General features: G+C 36.7%; 1 protein-coding gene across 8 annotated transcripts in view; it reads left to right on the top strand.

Moving 5' to 3' along the window:
• Window positions 1–16,182, top strand: part of LOC106872482 (ATP-dependent chromatin remodeler CHD9) — a 128,408-nt gene that overhangs the window by 70,360 nt on the left and 41,866 nt on the right. For all 8 annotated transcript variants that reach the window (XM_089364630.1, XM_089364627.1, XM_089364629.1 and 5 more), the window contains 14 exons: window positions 212–373; window positions 1,039–1,119; window positions 2,214–2,370; window positions 3,474–3,681; window positions 4,796–4,872; window positions 5,963–6,081; window positions 6,763–6,933; window positions 7,687–7,866; window positions 8,176–8,280; window positions 9,981–10,258; window positions 11,089–11,176; window positions 12,956–13,058; window positions 14,728–14,893; window positions 16,034–16,123. In XM_089364630.1, coding sequence (XP_089220756.1) covers window positions 212–373; window positions 1,039–1,119; window positions 2,214–2,370; window positions 3,474–3,681; window positions 4,796–4,872; window positions 5,963–6,081; window positions 6,763–6,933; window positions 7,687–7,866; window positions 8,176–8,280; window positions 9,981–10,258; window positions 11,089–11,176; window positions 12,956–13,058; window positions 14,728–14,893; window positions 16,034–16,123 — 1,985 coding nt within the window. The remainder of the gene's footprint in view (window positions 1–211; window positions 374–1,038; window positions 1,120–2,213; window positions 2,371–3,473; window positions 3,682–4,795; window positions 4,873–5,962; window positions 6,082–6,762; window positions 6,934–7,686; window positions 7,867–8,175; window positions 8,281–9,980; window positions 10,259–11,088; window positions 11,177–12,955; window positions 13,059–14,727; window positions 14,894–16,033; window positions 16,124–16,182) is intronic.

Here is a 16,182-nt window from a genome sequence, read left to right as displayed (position 1 = left end):
GGAGGAAGGGAATGGTCTGTTAAGTTGATCCTCAGTACTTTACAGATGCTTATTTTTACTGTCCCTTGGAAGGATGAAAAGCAAAGTTTACCATGGCAGGGTTTGATCTCTAAAACAAAATTTATCTCTCATATTCCTACAGTGAGTTTTCCTGAACAATTTCAGAAACTATTTCTTTAATATATTGTACTTTTCTATTTTTGTTTTGCAGGAACAAATTGTTCTATTGACTGGAACACCCTTACAAAACAACACTGAAGAACTGTTCAGCCTCCTTAATTTCCTAAACCCAAGGAAATTTGATTCCTATACGTCTTTTATGAAAGATTTTGGTGATCTTAAGACAGAAGAACAAGTTGACCGATTGAAAGAGGTACATCTTTTTTTGTTTATATTAAAGTTTATAATGCTATGGGGCTGGCCCCTCCTCCTTCTATGCTTCCTCCTCCCCTCCTCATCCTCTGCTTCCTCTCCCTCATCATCCTCTGCTTCCCCCTCCTTTGCCTCCTCTTCCTCTCCTCCACTTTCTCCCCTTCTCCCCTGCTTATTCCTCCTGCTTCTCCCCCTTCTCTGCTTCCTCCTCCTCTGATTCCTCCCCTTCTCTGCTTCCTCCTCCTCTGATTCCTCCCCTTCTCTGCTTCCTCCTCCTCTGATTCCTCCTCCTCTGATTCCTCCTCCTCCTCCTCTGATTCCTCCTCCTCCTCCTCTGCTTCCTTCTCCACCACCGGGTCATGAGCCTTTCCTTCTTTCCTTCTACAAATAGTATTTCACAGAGAATATGGCCCCATTACCTTGGAGTGCCAGGTTTAGTAATATTGTCTCACTTTGAAGTTGGACGGGTCTGTTGATTCACGTATGCCACTGTGACCATATAACCTATTAAATCCCTTCAGCCAACAAGAATCTCCTTGAAGAATGAGCAAATTCCAAGAGTGAACATCCAGCTGTTAAAACACACTCTCCAGTGGTGTACAGGTTGTCTGTTTGTGTAAAGCCACATGGAATTGCTAAACGAAGCCATGCACTTGTCTTTTGCAGCTGTTGAAACCCATGATGTTGAGACGTCTGAAGGAAGATGTGGAGAAGAATTTGGCTCCGAAGGAAGAAACCATTGTAGAGGTAAGTAAATAAGAATGAGGCGGTGGTGAAGCATGATCTTTGAACGTTGGGCCTCACAGAGGTGATGACAAGTAACTGAGACCTTTGGCAATATGCTGGGCTTGAGGAGATCTGTCAAGCCAAGTGAAATCATAGTTGTGGCTGATGCCAGTGTTGCATAACTGGCACATAAAAAGCACCCTTTCGAATGTTGAGCGATATACCATGCTTGAGAAAACCTGACAAATGCTGGTGTTATGTAAAAAGTATCCACTACATTCTTGGAGTGGCTGGCATTAGGAAGGGTATCCAGCCCTAAATCAGATTGGAACCTGGGGCAGCTCCCCAGCTTACCAGTTTTCAGTCACTGTCTAACCCATGTCAGCATGGAAAACAGACGTTAAATGATGATGGTGGTGATTATTTATATATATATCTCATCATCAAATGATGATTATATATATAATCACCATCATCATCATTTAACATTCGTTTTCCATGCTGACATGTGTTAGACAGTTTGATTGAATATATATATATATATATATATATTAGTTAATTACCATTATCAAGATCCATTAACTAATGCAGCCAGTTGTAAGGATGCTACTCTAGACGCTTTAATAGTCAGCTGTCACCACTCATCTCTGTTCTCTGTCATGCATAGCAGGTTCATGTGTTGTGATCTACCCAGTCTTTGATGTTGTCAAACCAGGATTTTCTTTGTCTGCCTCTCTTTTGTCCTCCCTCAATTGTAACTTAAAGAATGGTTTTGGAGAGAGAGAGTTGTATTGGGACACATGATTGTAAAAAATGCAAGCTTCTGGCCTTTTATCTGCACAAGGAGTAGTTCCTGTCCACCCAGCATATTTGTTGATATTAGATTAATAACTCTGGTTTGTCTGTTTGTCAAGATTATACCATACAAGTATGGCTATTCATTTAATGTGCTTGTGTTTACAGTTGTTTCTGTCGGTGTGTGCGTGTTTCTGTAATTGTCTGTATGTATGTGAAAATGTAATTGTCTGTATATATATATGTGTGTGTGTGTGTGTGTGTGTGTTATTCAAGAAAACAGAACCATCCATGTTAGTGTCTTTTCTGTTGTATAACAGGTGGAGTTAACCAACATCCAAAAGAAGTACTATCGGGCCATTCTGGAGAACAACTTTGAATTTCTAAGCAAAGGTTCATCAAATGCAAATATGCCTAATCTGATGAACACTATGATGGAGTTGAGAAAATGTTGCAACCATCCTTATCTTGTCAAAGGTCAGTTAAAACTATTCCATCTTTGACTACTTTTCCACACATTAAGTTTCACCCATTCTTTTCTCCACCCCACCCCCTTCCCTATTCATCCCTCTTTTTTTTCTTTCTTTTTTTTTTTTTTACTTTTGCCAGTAAATTGAAAACAATGACTAGAAAATTACTATTTGTAAATCTCACAACAAGAGATATTCAGCAACAGTACTTTGGAGTAAAGATTGTTTGCCAACATAACATGGCAGTCCTGGTTTAGGACGAATGTTACTGTAATTGTTTGTATATATATATGTGTGTGTGTGTGTCTTTATTCAGGAAAACAGCACCATCCATGTTAGTGTCTTTTCTGTTGCACTGGATGCAAATTATTATTCCACTGGCACTAAACAGGTTGGCTCATGTCGAAGAACTAAAGAGTTCCTTCTGTCTTCAGCCTATTCTCTTTAGGAATTCTTAGATGGTTGGCCTGTGATGTGGAGCTTGTATAACATTTTTTGGTATAGTTTCTGGCTCTGGGTACTCTTCCTGTCACTTTGCCATGAACTGAATCCATTTTATTGTGTCATTGGGACTGGATAGACTGTCCTGCTGCAAGAGAACTAAACAGTCCTATTTATCTTGTATCACAACTTAGAAAAAAAAAAACACACACATATATACACATATTCACATTAACACATTTAAATGCACATATATATTCATATGGATATGTGCAGTAAACCAGAATTGTCAGTAAAAAAATATGTCCAAGAAATGCTAGTGCACATACTGATAAAAACGGCAAACAATTTGCCTTGTGATTAAAGAAATAGAAAAGGCAAAAATATTCCTTTGAAAATTGGAATTAAATCAGGGCATGAACCAGATGGGTAATAAAACATACAGACAGACATTAACTCATGCATACATACCTATATAAAGTGTCAAAAATCAAATCAATTTTTAAAATTCTAGTGAAAGTTTTTCATGTTTTTATTTTAAGATTTTTGGGACATTCTTGCTTTTTACCTTTTTATATACAAATTGTCAGTTAATCTCTTATGTTTTTTGATGCTGATCATAAGATGGTTCATTATTATGAAATCTATATTGAAATATTATTTTTTCAGGGGCTGAAGATCAAATTTTGGATGAAGTAAAAAACAAAGGTCCCTTAACATATGAATCAATGTTTAATGCTATGGTGCAATCTTCTGGAAAGCTTGTTTTGCTGGACAAATTATTACCTAAACTCCAGCAAGGTAATCACAAGGTCTTGATATTTTCTCAGATGATCAGAGTATTGGACATACTGGAAGATTACTTGGTCAACAAACGGTGAGTTCTTCTCAAATCTGCTTCATTTACCAAATGCTTGTCAAGCTTTGCCCTGTCTTTATCTTCTTTTATTCCTCTTTTGCTGGTTCCAGTCATTAGATTGTGGCCATAGATTAACAGATATGATCAATAACAAACTACTCCACTCTTCCCTCTTCCTCCTCCTCCTACTTTTTTTGAGACTGGAAAATTATCAAATTAGACATTAGTGTGGCAGAAAATTGACATGGAACCCAACAGAGAAAAGAATATCAATTGTTCAACGCCAAAAATTATCCAGAAATTTTATTAGCAACCTCAATTACAATCGGGTTGAAGTTGATAACTAAAGCTAAATTCAAAATTTGCATCTTAGAACATCTCTTACTTGCTTGTTCATAAAGTAAGACCAGTTTTTGATGTCTTATAGAAATAATGAAGTTTACGAGTGCCAGTGGCTATGTGTATGTATGTATGTATGTATGTATGTATGTATGTATATATATATATATATATATATATATATATATATATATATATAACAATATTAGGGACAAAATCCAAAATTACAGGTAAAAACTTGGTTATTTTCCCTATATATATATATATATATATATATATATATATATATATATATGGACTACACTTTATCACCACTGACTGTATCATATATTTTGATTTCTATTAATTCCATAAGGAATTCTTTGACCAAATCCTTTGCTTAATTGTTTTATTTGTTTTTTTAGAATTTTTATTCTTTCTCTAAAACTTCAGATATTTTCTTTAAAGCCAAAATTTTTTTCCATGGGCCCTTTACATACTAGCATGGACCCCCATATATGGACTCTAATGTCTAAGGGGTCCACATGCCATTGGGCAAGCTGGCAACCTGTCCGCCACTGCTTACAAAGACAAGTGGGATGAAAACTTTTACTTGAAAAACAGTTGAGGGTTAGTAACAGGAAAGGCATCCAGCTACAAAACAATGCCTCAGCAATGTGTATTTATTGAACTCTTCTTAGCATGAAATAAACAAATAGAAAATGAATGACTAAAAAATATATTTTTTTGTAATATTTCATACTTTGCATTCTTAACTTATTTTACTCTTTTGTTTTTCTCTTTACCACCTCAGTTACTTGTATGAAAGAATTGATGGCCGTATCCGTGGCAATGCTAGACAAGAAGCCATTGACAGGTTCTCCAAGCCAGGTAAGTTCTTTAAAATATCAATTCACAATGGCTTCTTTCAGTCTACCAAATGTAGGCGCCAGTTGTTGTTGTGACAGCAATAATTGAAGTTGATCAAAATTGACACTTACTTTCCTATTGCAGTAGCCTTTATGCTGTTTCTTGACCTGCTGAAAATAGCAGTCATAAAGCATTAACTCAATGGAATTTTCTTTCTAACCATGCCATCTTGACTTAAAATTCTTCATGCCAAACCTCAATTACAATAATCTCACCAAATCTCAATTGCCTGGAGAAGATTATTTGTTCTTTATTAAAACAGATTTTGGTTGGAATTTCTAATAATAAATTTCCAATTCTTTGATCGTCTGAACTCCATGGTCTTTGAATTTGCATGTTAGTGGATGAATATTCCACAAACGTGTGTGCTTTTAATATAATCCATAAGTATGGCACAGTGTGTGACAAAGGTGAACCTTTGATGGGCTTCTACACTGTTCTACACTGTTTTCATGTATTAAATTTCTTTACCGTTCCACTCTAGAACCATACTAGTAAATTATTTGTTGTCTCTTTTAAGCGCCAAATTAGTTCTATAGAATTCAGCAGTTGTTGCGGAAAAGATTTGTCAACATTAACTTTTTACCATTTTAACTGACCATAACCAGCCCAAATATTGTTTTATGATGGGCTAGACTTGGCCAATTTGAAAACTGGCCAGATCTAGCCTATCACACCTACCCTACAATGTCATACTAAAAATAAACAATCACATCATCAAAATCTTGATGCTATGAGATAATCCAGGATTAATTTCAAACCATATGAATAAATAAGCGTTATATTCGACAGTAATCCTCATTATCACCACCATCATTATCATCATCATCATCTTCTTCTTCATGCCAAAGGGTTGAATGTGTTTTGAATTTCCAAAAGCTGCTGTTTTATTATTCTTTTTATTTGTTCTTTCTAGAAAATTCTTTGTAATTGGTTCACAATGCTGTAAATGTTTTTTTTTTTTAAATTAATATTTTTGTTTTACAATAACAATAAAAGACAGGAAATAGAAGAAAACGATTTAAAATTTCTAATATTGTTCTTGTTTCAGATTCAGATCGGTTTATATTTCTGTTGTGTACCCGTGCTGGAGGTTTGGGCATCAACCTCACCGCTGCTGACACAGTCATTATTTATGATTCAGATTGGAACCCTCAAAATGATTTACAGGTAAGGTTTTGCCATTTAGATTTCTTCCATTGTAAATAGGTTCATTGAGGAGGGAAGCCATGTTTAACTTTTTTTGTGTGTTTGTGAGGTTACGTATATGCACCGGCGTGACTAGGTGCTTAAGAAGTTCACTTCCCAACCGAGTGACTTTCGGTTCAATCTCACTGCATGACATCTTCGCTAAATATCTTCTATAGCATTCCAGGTAAACTATTGCTTTGTATGGGAATTTGGCAGGAGGAAACTGAAAGAAGCCTGTGGTGTATAAATATGTTTGTGTGACATGTACATGTTGGCATGAGTGTTGACAATTTATGCTGGACTGTGGCTCTGGGTAGTGACATCATCATTTGAGATTGGGCAACAGTCAGTGACATCTCCTGTCATCAAATCTAGTTCTGTCTAGTTAGTTCTGTGCTTTCAAATTCCCCTGGAATAAGAAAAATTACCCTTTACTTGAAAAGCAGGTATGGGCCAGTAACCATTAGTTTATTTCCTTCACCTGGGCCATAATAAGATCTATTCGCACCACTCTCTTAATTAATTAGTTACTAATTAACAGTTTATTCAGTGATGGGAAGTGTGTATAATTGTAAAAAAATTTAACATGGAAAACATTGTGTGGAAGCGAAAGACTGCTTTGATGTAAGAGATTTTCTAAAATGTTTTCTTCCTGACCAGGCTCAAGCGCGATGTCACCGTATCGGACAAAACAAGGCTGTTAAAGTTTATCGACTAATTACCAGGAATTCATATGAGCGACAGATGTTTGACAGAGCTTCCTTGAAACTTGCTTTAGATAAGGCAGTTTTACAGTCAGTTGGGACATCAGACAAGCAAATTGGCAATCAGGTGAGTTCTTCTTCTTTGCTTTTCACTTACTTTTCCCTCAAGACTCGTTTTCAGTCATTGCATTACAGCCATGCTGAAGTACCACTTTTAAGAGTTCAGTTAATCCAAGCACACAACTTCTTTTCAGATTAGAGATATCCATCAACAGGTTGTTAGACTATTGAATTCTTTCAATATTGATTCTTTATGGCTTTGCAAAGAGATTCATTTTTAGAGAGAGAGAGAGAGAGAGAGAGAGAGAATCCTTTAGTTATTTTATCAATTAAGATATTTGAAAATTTAAATTGACTTTAGTGGAATTTTATAACTTGGATTTGAGCAAGATGAAATTAAGTATTGTAGATAATTAGTGCAGTAAATTAATATAATTGACAGTTCACAAACTTATTAGTGGTATTCAGTTTTATTAAAGTGAATCTTGTCCTCAGAGTTTTAAATTAAGTATTCGCAGTATTGAATTTTGTTTATTTCATTACCATGTTAATGATGATGATGGTGATGTTAAAATCCTGCTGAGATTTACTTCTCATTTTTCCAGGTTTGATAAAACAAGTTCTACTGTAGTCTCTTTAATCAATTAGAAAAAGGGCTTTGTGCCTTTGTATGAAATCAAGACTACTTGAGTGGGTCCCAATTAAACCAGGATCTTTGAGATTCAATATTCAACATTCTTAAATGCCAAGATGTTTTGATATGCCATGATGTTGCCTTGTTTTAATCTAAAAGAATTTTTTAAATGCTGTTTTCATTCAGGGTGGTTCTCTGTCTAAGCGCGAGGTGGAGGATCTTCTGAAACGAGGGGCATATGGAGCTTTGATGGCTGATGACAATGCAGGTGATAAGTTTTGTGAAGAGGATATTGAAGACATTCTGAATAGTCGTACAAGTGTTGTACAAATCGCCAGTGAAGGAAAGGGATCAACTTTTGCCAAGGTAAGTCCGTTTTTCAAGGAGTTACAATGACTCCTACATTTTTATTTCATATTATGTCTGCTTTGATGATGTCTATACATTGTCTGTTTAGCTTTCTTTCTTTCTTGTATCTTGTCCACTTCAATGGGATATCAGAGACGTGCATCCTGCTAATATAATTCGTTTCACCTGTGTTATTTAGTATCCAGTAAAATTGACCTGTTTTTATCAACACATGTTTTATTGTACTGTTTTATATTTATCATATCTTATACTATAATGCTTTTTAATCCTGAAAGTTCTACAAATAATGACTCTTACTTTCTATAGGCAAGTTTCAGCATGAAAAATAACAGCGACATTGATATAGACGATCCCCACTTCTGGGATAAGTGGGCCAAGAAAGCTGAAATTAATTACACTGCCCAATCAAAGGTAACCATTGGTTCTTATTCTTTTGTATATATCTATTTTTTGTTGTTATCATAGCTTGATTATGAGTTCAAGCGATATTGCAGTCCATGCAACAAAACCTGTTTATTTTGATTGGTTTTTGTTGGTCACTTCGAACAGCAAAAGATAAACTACTTCACTTCAATCATGACCGACTAATCAGCGTTTGGCATGGACTGTTTACAGCAGGACATATTTTGTTTCATTAAAGTTTATAGATTTACCCATCTTCCCCAGGTCATGTGACTTAAAGTAAACATAATGTAAACAAATCTGGAATTAAAAACGAATTTACGCGTATCTCTGTCTGTAATAACAAGAAACAAGGAAGATTAGTATGTGATTAGCTTGAAAGATAAACTTCTAAATTATAACTTTTGGTAGATCAACGGATAAATTCCAAGTGAGAATTGATACAGATCCAGTTCTTGGCTCAAGACATTTTGTTTCACTGACAGCAAGTTAAGTTTTGGAAAAAGTATGAATACCAAAACTTCCTGTTTTCTTACTTGTAAGATATGGAGCTTTATTAAAAGAAACCTAAATTAAAAATTAAACGTTTGTGAAATTTCTTTTAAATATTTTTAGGCTGGTGAGCAGGCAGAATCGTTAGCACACCGGGTGAAATGCTTAGTGGTATTTCGTCTGCCATTACATTCTGAGTTCAAACTCCGCTGAGGTTGACTTTGCCTTTCATCCTTTCGGGGTTGATTAAATAAGTACCAGTTACGCACTGGAGGTCGATGTAATTGACTGAAACCCTTTGTCTGTCCTTGTTTGTCCCCTCTATGTTTAGCCTCCTGTGGGCAATAAAGAAATAAATATTTCACACAAACTTGAATGCAGACTTTGCTTTATGTTGAAGAAGTTTGCTTCACAATCCTATTGTTTCAGATTTGTCCCCACCGTGTGGGGAAGTGTCTTCTACTATAACCGCCTGGTGATCAATACTGTAAATGAAATTTGGTAGACGGAAACTGTGCAGATGTTTGTCTTCTAGGTCTGTGTGTATTTTGCCAATATAAACACCACCCAAGTTATAAGCAAGGAAACCCATTGACTGGCGTTGTTGTAATAAAAACATCATTTGTAATGTTGGTTCTGCCTGTAACTCTTGCCATTATAAATGTAGGGAACCTGTGATTGGCCCTTAGAAGCCAATGAAGCTGTTGCTTACAAAACGTAGCGCAATCATTTTTATCATTGTTTTGTATCCATTCTGATGGTCGAGCATGGGTTGAACAGGTTGTCACAGCTTCAGTTAGGGCTTCTCTGTGGTTGCTGTCCTCTAAGATGGGTCAGGAGACTATCTTGTTGGCATGGATGCCTTTCTTATGACCAATCACTTCACAGAATGTACTGGCGGTGTCAACATTAAATAGATATCAAAATAATTTAGAAAGAATAAAAAAAAAATCCAATTGTTATAATTGTAGATGCTGTGTGGTTATGAAGTTTCCTTCACAACCACACGGTTTGGGATTCAGTTTCACTGGGTGCCACCTTCGGCCATTTTCCTTTATTATAGCCCCTTGCAAATCAAAGCCTTGTGGGTGAATGTAAGCAGAATATATTATGTTGTATAATAATAACCAGAGTGTATAATTAGGAGGCCATAACACAACAATTAACATTCTGTTTGTGGTGGCTTTTATGAATATTTGATTTTCCATTTTCCCCAGAAAAACTTGATTATTGAAGAGCCTCGTCAGCGTCGCCAGACTGCCCGCTATGGCAATCAGGATCTTTTCAAAATGTCTGATATTGATTCTGATAGCGAATACGAAGAGTCTGGTGGTGAAGAGAGGAAAACGGTGAGCCAAGGCAGAAAGCGTGGCAGGAAAAAAGGCAGTGGTCGGAAGAAAATTTTTGATGAAGATTATGAAGCAGATGAGCTGGTTGGGGATGGTTATTCTCGGTCAGAGCTGTTCAAGGTGGAGAAGAACCTCCTAGTATACGGGTAAGTCAAAATTAGTTTTGCTTATTTTTGTCATTATTCTTTAAAATGAAGTGTAACAACTGTAACATAATAAGACTAAATTAATTGATTGTGTGTTGTGTCTCACAGCAGTTCTGTTATGTCTCTGGACAAACAAATAGTTTTATACTTTGTATTGTTTGCTCAGCTCCTGCTGGTGTTGATTAATTGTGTGTGTGTGTAATTTTTTTTTAATCCTAGGCGGACCTGTGTTGAACAAACCTATGATTAAAAAACATTCCAGCTATATCCGTCTTTTCTTTTTTTTTTTTTTTCTTCAGACACTGTATCAAGGGCTACATTATCAAATGCATCCTTTCTTAACATAGAGAGGTGTGATTTGAAGATAGGGTTACCAACCACATAGATACCAACTCGTTGACTTGTGTGGTGCAGTGTTGGTGTCAATGAGGCCCTCAGATCACTAACATAGTTAATAGTTCAGCATTTAATGACTTAGTAACTTAATAATATTAATTATAATAACAATAATGCTTTCTGCTAAAGGCACAAAGCCTGAAATTTTATTGTGAGGGGGTGGGGCGAGTTTATTACACCAACTCCAGTACTCGACTGGTACTTATATCATTGACCTTGGAAGAATGAAAGGCAAGCTTGACTTCATGGAATTTGAACTTAGAACATACAGAGCTGCTAAGCATTTTCTCTAGCTAATGGATCTGCTTTAACAATAACAACAGTAACAATGACAGTAATAATAATAATAATACTAATTCTTTATATCTTTGTTTTTATTTGATGATGATGATGATGATGATAATTCAGTTGAAGTGATTTTCTCTTGTTTCTAGCTGGGGCCGATGGAACGACATTCTCCTCCATGGTCGTTTCAAACGGAAGTTAACAGAAACTGATGTAGAAACCATCTCCAGAGCCTTGGTAAGCTGAATGTTTTGTCTTCTATTCAAGTTTCCCGTTTTGTAAATGTGATGTCTTCTCTTCTCACAGTGACAGCATTTCACAATGCTAACATCAAATCATTAACAGAAATAATTTAAAACTAAATGTCTTCTGTGTATTCAGTTTAATCTTTTGTGCTCCAAGTTCAAGTTTGACTCGGATTAACTTTGTCTCTTTGGAGTTAATAAAATGTATAACAATAATAACTTTATCCCTCTTCTACAATAATGATAACTTATTGATCCTTTAAGGAAACAAAATTCCTGTATTGGCCATGTAATGATTCTATAGATATATCCTTTAATACTGTGATAGATGCTTACAAACACATGGTTTCAAGTTCATACCCACACGTGGGTCTTCTGTTATAGCCTTGGGTTGATCAATGCCTTGTGGATAACATTTAGTCAATGAAAACTTTATGGAAGCATGTTGTGTGTTTGAGAGTGAGAGAGAGTGTGTATAATATCTAATTTGATACGTTACACTTTTAATACTTATTTGCTGATAGCAAAACAGATACATGAAGTATAATTTTACGTACTGAGTCCCAGCTGAATTTATCATCATCACACGTCTGCTTTCCATGCTGGCATGGATTGGATGGTTTGACTGAAAACTGGTAAGCCAGGGGGCTGCACCAAGTTCCCATGCATCTGCCACATGCAAAAGCTATCTTCCCTGTTAACCTTTCTCTGATATTGCTGCACCTCTTATGTGTCCATAGCTTACACCAGGTACATCCTATGGAGTTTCTACCTATGCCTTTTCTACAGATCGAGCAGGGCCATCAACCTGAAGGGATTTGTGACTTGCCTGCCTTCCTACTTAGTAAGACTTTGGTTTTTGCTAGGTTTAACTCTAAGGCCCTTTGATTCTAAACCTTGCTTCCACACCTGAAACTTCTCTAGTGCTGGTAGTGACTCAGCTATAAGAGCAAGATCATCAGCATAGCGGAGCTCTCAGGGGCAGTCTGTCTTGAATTCTTCTGTTATCACCTGGAGGACTATGGTGAACAAGAAGGGCTGTGGACGGATCCTTGGTGAACCCCTACTTGTACCTTGAATTCATCGCTATACTCATTGCCAACCCTCACCTTACTGACAGCATCCCTGTACATGGCTTGTACAGTTCCCACTAACCACCCATCTATCCCTAGTTTCCACATTAGCCACCAGATAAGGGATTGTGAGGACCCTGTCAAAGGCTTTCTCCATGTCAACAAAGGCCAAGTAGAGAGGTTTATCTTTGGCTTGGTATTTCTCCTGCAGCTGTCTTACCAGAAATATAGCATCAGTGGTGCTTCTCTCTGGCACAAACCCAAACTGCATCTTGTCTACACTAACTCTCTCCCTAATTAGTTGGGCGTTGTGCGGGTGAGTAGGTATGAGTGTATATGGTATCTGTGGCTGACTGTTTAAAATGTGTTTTGTAAGATCTTTTAAAAGCTGTCCTCAACAGTCTATAGGATATTTTCATCTGTACACATAAGCTCACTTCACAAACGTCTTGACATACAGATTCCATTGCCATATTGAAATCCTGCCAGGTTTCAACTTTCATTCCTTCCTTTGTGTGATCATTACTTGAGTCAAAAGAACCACATGTCTAATCCAAGAAAGCATTGTTACCATTGTCATTGTTGCTTTTGAGTTTCTTTATTTCCCGTTTCCTTTGATTCTCTTTTGTGCCATTAACCCCCTTGCTCCCCCCTACCTCATCTCACTCTATGTTGTGTTTATGTTTCTCTCTTGACAGCTTCTGTACAGCTTGAAGTTTTATAAGGGCGATGAAAGGATAAAGAACTTTATTTGGGATCTTGTCACTCCATCCAGTACATGTGCTCTAAAGAACCATTCAGGTATGAAGTTATGCAGTTCGTCTTGTGTCAAAGGGTTTTGTTATTTGGGAGATAGGGTGAATGTGACAGCAAGAGCGAGACTTGGCTGGGTGCAGTGCAGGGAAGGTGGAGCCTTGTTGTATGGGAAAGGGTTCTCATTGAAGATGAAAGGAAGGGTCTATAGAAGTTGCATGCTGTATGGGAGTGAGGGGGTGGATATGGTAATTTTGAGAAGGACCAAGAGAGCAATGGCGAGAGAAATGTGTGGTGTGGGGCTGTTTGATAAGAGGAGGACTGAGGGCTCGATGGGGATGCTGGGGTTGGAGGAATCGGTGGAATGGCTGGCGAGGGGGAATGGAGTGTGGTGGTATGGGCATGTGTTGAGTAAAGATAATTTGCCAACATAATATGGCAGTCCTGGTTTAAGATGAATGTTGCTGTAATTTATAGCCCCAGGAGACATCGTCTCCAGCCAAACAGTTATTCTGTACTGATGAAGGGAAATAACCCAGAAATCGCGAGACAGATATTGTTTTGAGTTGAGTGGGGGGGGGGGGTTAGATTCCCTTGTTCGAAAGTATAAGGACACAGATCGTGTCATATAACCAGCTGGAGACAATGTCTGCTGGGGCTAAATTACAGCAACATTCGTCCTAAACAAGGACTGCCTTGTTATGTTGGCAAACAATCTTTACTCCAAAGTACTGTTGCTGAATATCTCACGTTGTGAGATTTACAAATAGTAATTTTCTAATAAAATATGTGTAAGTTACTATTGTATGGAATAACCATTCTCTTGCTAAAATACTCTCTGTCAAATAGGTTAGCTTTTTCACATTCTACAGCTGCTTGCATTACTGTAATAACTATTCTAATAAAAGGGGATATGCTTTTGTATAGCCCATTTTCAGTGGGTTAACTAAATGGTTTTAGAAGTGGGTCCTTTGCTTTACCGTATCCTAGATTTATGATTGAAGTCATTCCTAAAGGCAGTATTGGGTTTATTGTTGCCTTTTGGATATTGTTTGTTATACAATTTGTAATGATGTCGTATGATTGACTGTTGTAGTCATTCTGTGGATCATAGACGAGTGGCGATGCTTTGTAGAGCTAAATAAATATGAAGATCTTTGGATTAATTCGTTTACTATGCACAATTATTGGCAACTTATTTAATATGGAAAATGCTGGAGAAATCTCTACTTAGTTGCTGGACCTACTAGAAATAACAGCCATCCCATTGCCTTTAAAAAGGAAATGTATTTAGACTTAGATGTTAGACTGTTTGAATAAAAGACAGGATGATCATGTTTGGAATTTTAAGATCATAAATCTGCTTGATCAGGTCTGACTCGGGGTTAAACAGCAGCAACAAACTGTGCCTTATCCACTATAACATAACTAATCCAAATTTATATCCTGATGTCTCAATGGGTTAATCTTCTCCCAGATCATAGCGGATATAGGGTCCTATGTCATAAATTTGTGTGTAGTGAGGGTGGGGGAGTTAAATAGTTAAGTAACTTGTGGGTAAATGTTAAATAGAAATAAATTGTACATGGAAAATATTGGTTTGTAGAATTTTTCATCTCTCTCCAGGTGCTTCTTTTTTCTCTTTGTTTGATATTTTTATTAACATTTTTTAAAATTTGGCAAACATGTAATGCTGTACTGTTTTTCATATATTTAGGACTTTCAGCTCCAGTTCCACGTGGACGGAAGGGTAAGAAAGCCAAGAGGGAAGCAAAGAACTTCTCTGCAGCAATTGAAATGGAGAAGGCTAACATGCAGATTGACCCAGAAATGGTTCTCTCTGATAATGGTTATAAACGCCACATTGAACGCCATTCCAACAAGTAAGCAATGCTAGTTTTATGAAATAAATGGTTAAATCATTTGAATGACTATGTAGTTCTGGAGTCGTAATTATTTGACCTGCTAGAAATAGCAGCCAAATCTCCTATTGTCTTAACCCTCTAGCATTTCAACCAGCCATATCCAACCGAAATATTTTACCTGTCTTATGTTACCGACTGGCCATATTCAGCTCTTCTCACACCTACTGTTGCCATACTAAGAATATAAATGATTACATCATCAAAATCTCAGCACCAAAAGATATTGCATGCGTAATTCAAATCAATGCGACTAAATATGGAATTACATTTCATAGAATAATCTGAATGCTGAAGGGTTAAGGACACATTGGATATTTTAGTGTGGAATGTGCTATGGATGAGAAGCAAAAAATGACATGTTAGTCTTGGGTGGAATGTCTTTCATCATAGGACTTCCTCATCATTGGTGACTTGGAACCAAACCACAACAGTTCATAACTTCTCTGCAAACAAAATGTCTGCAGCAAAATTTGTGCATCAATGGCTTTGTTCTGTCAGCTCCATTTATACTCTCGGCCTTTGTGAGTATCACTGATTGGAATCTGCTTTAACAATTTAGTGCAAATAAGTTCATCAGGTTTTTTATATTGCTGGGTAGTGGACTTCATCACTCACTTCCTTTCTGTGGTCTTTTTCTTTTTTTTTTTTTCTGCTTATTTCATCTTCTCGAATCAAATAAAAATGTTTTAAGACCATTTCCCTTGCTAAAGTGGGTGCAGAACCCTATGACAATTATGGTTCCCTTTTTGAAGCTGAGTTTAATGGTCATATACCCTTTTACTTGCCTCTTAATTTCAATTCACCCCTTATTCGATGCACTGTACTTCCCAATTATAGTGGCCAACCCTGCAGACTATATTGGAAGCATTTTAGTAAACGTTTTGTGTACAGGTGAAGTGAGTTAATAAAAAAAAAAAAAATGAACTTACAGTTGTACAATTTGTTATGTGGTGATTTTCATGCCTTAACCGTTTCTGTTCTATGCTCCAGTTTATACCAAGTTCTTTCTCGTATTTCAGATAAGTTGCATTAACTGTTGTGCAATGCTTCTTTTTTGAAAGACTTTTGTAATTTGCTTTTTGTTCCTCTCTGTTTTAGGGTTTTGTTAAGAGTACGATTACTTTATTATCTGAAACAAGAAGTAATTGGAGAAGAAGCACATAAGGTTGTTACCGGCATGGACTTCAGGTATGTTTAAATCCTGCTGCTACTACTGCTGCTGTCCTCCCCACTCTCTTACCACTTTT

This window comes from Octopus bimaculoides, chromosome 16 (genome assembly GCF_046866305.1).
Source record: "Octopus bimaculoides isolate indiv1 chromosome 16, ASM4686630v1, whole genome shotgun sequence".
NCBI lineage: Eukaryota > Metazoa > Mollusca > Cephalopoda > Octopoda > Octopodidae > Octopus > Octopus bimaculoides.
The sequence above is the reverse complement of the archived record's forward strand: the minus strand, read 5'-3'. Positions and strand labels throughout refer to the sequence as shown.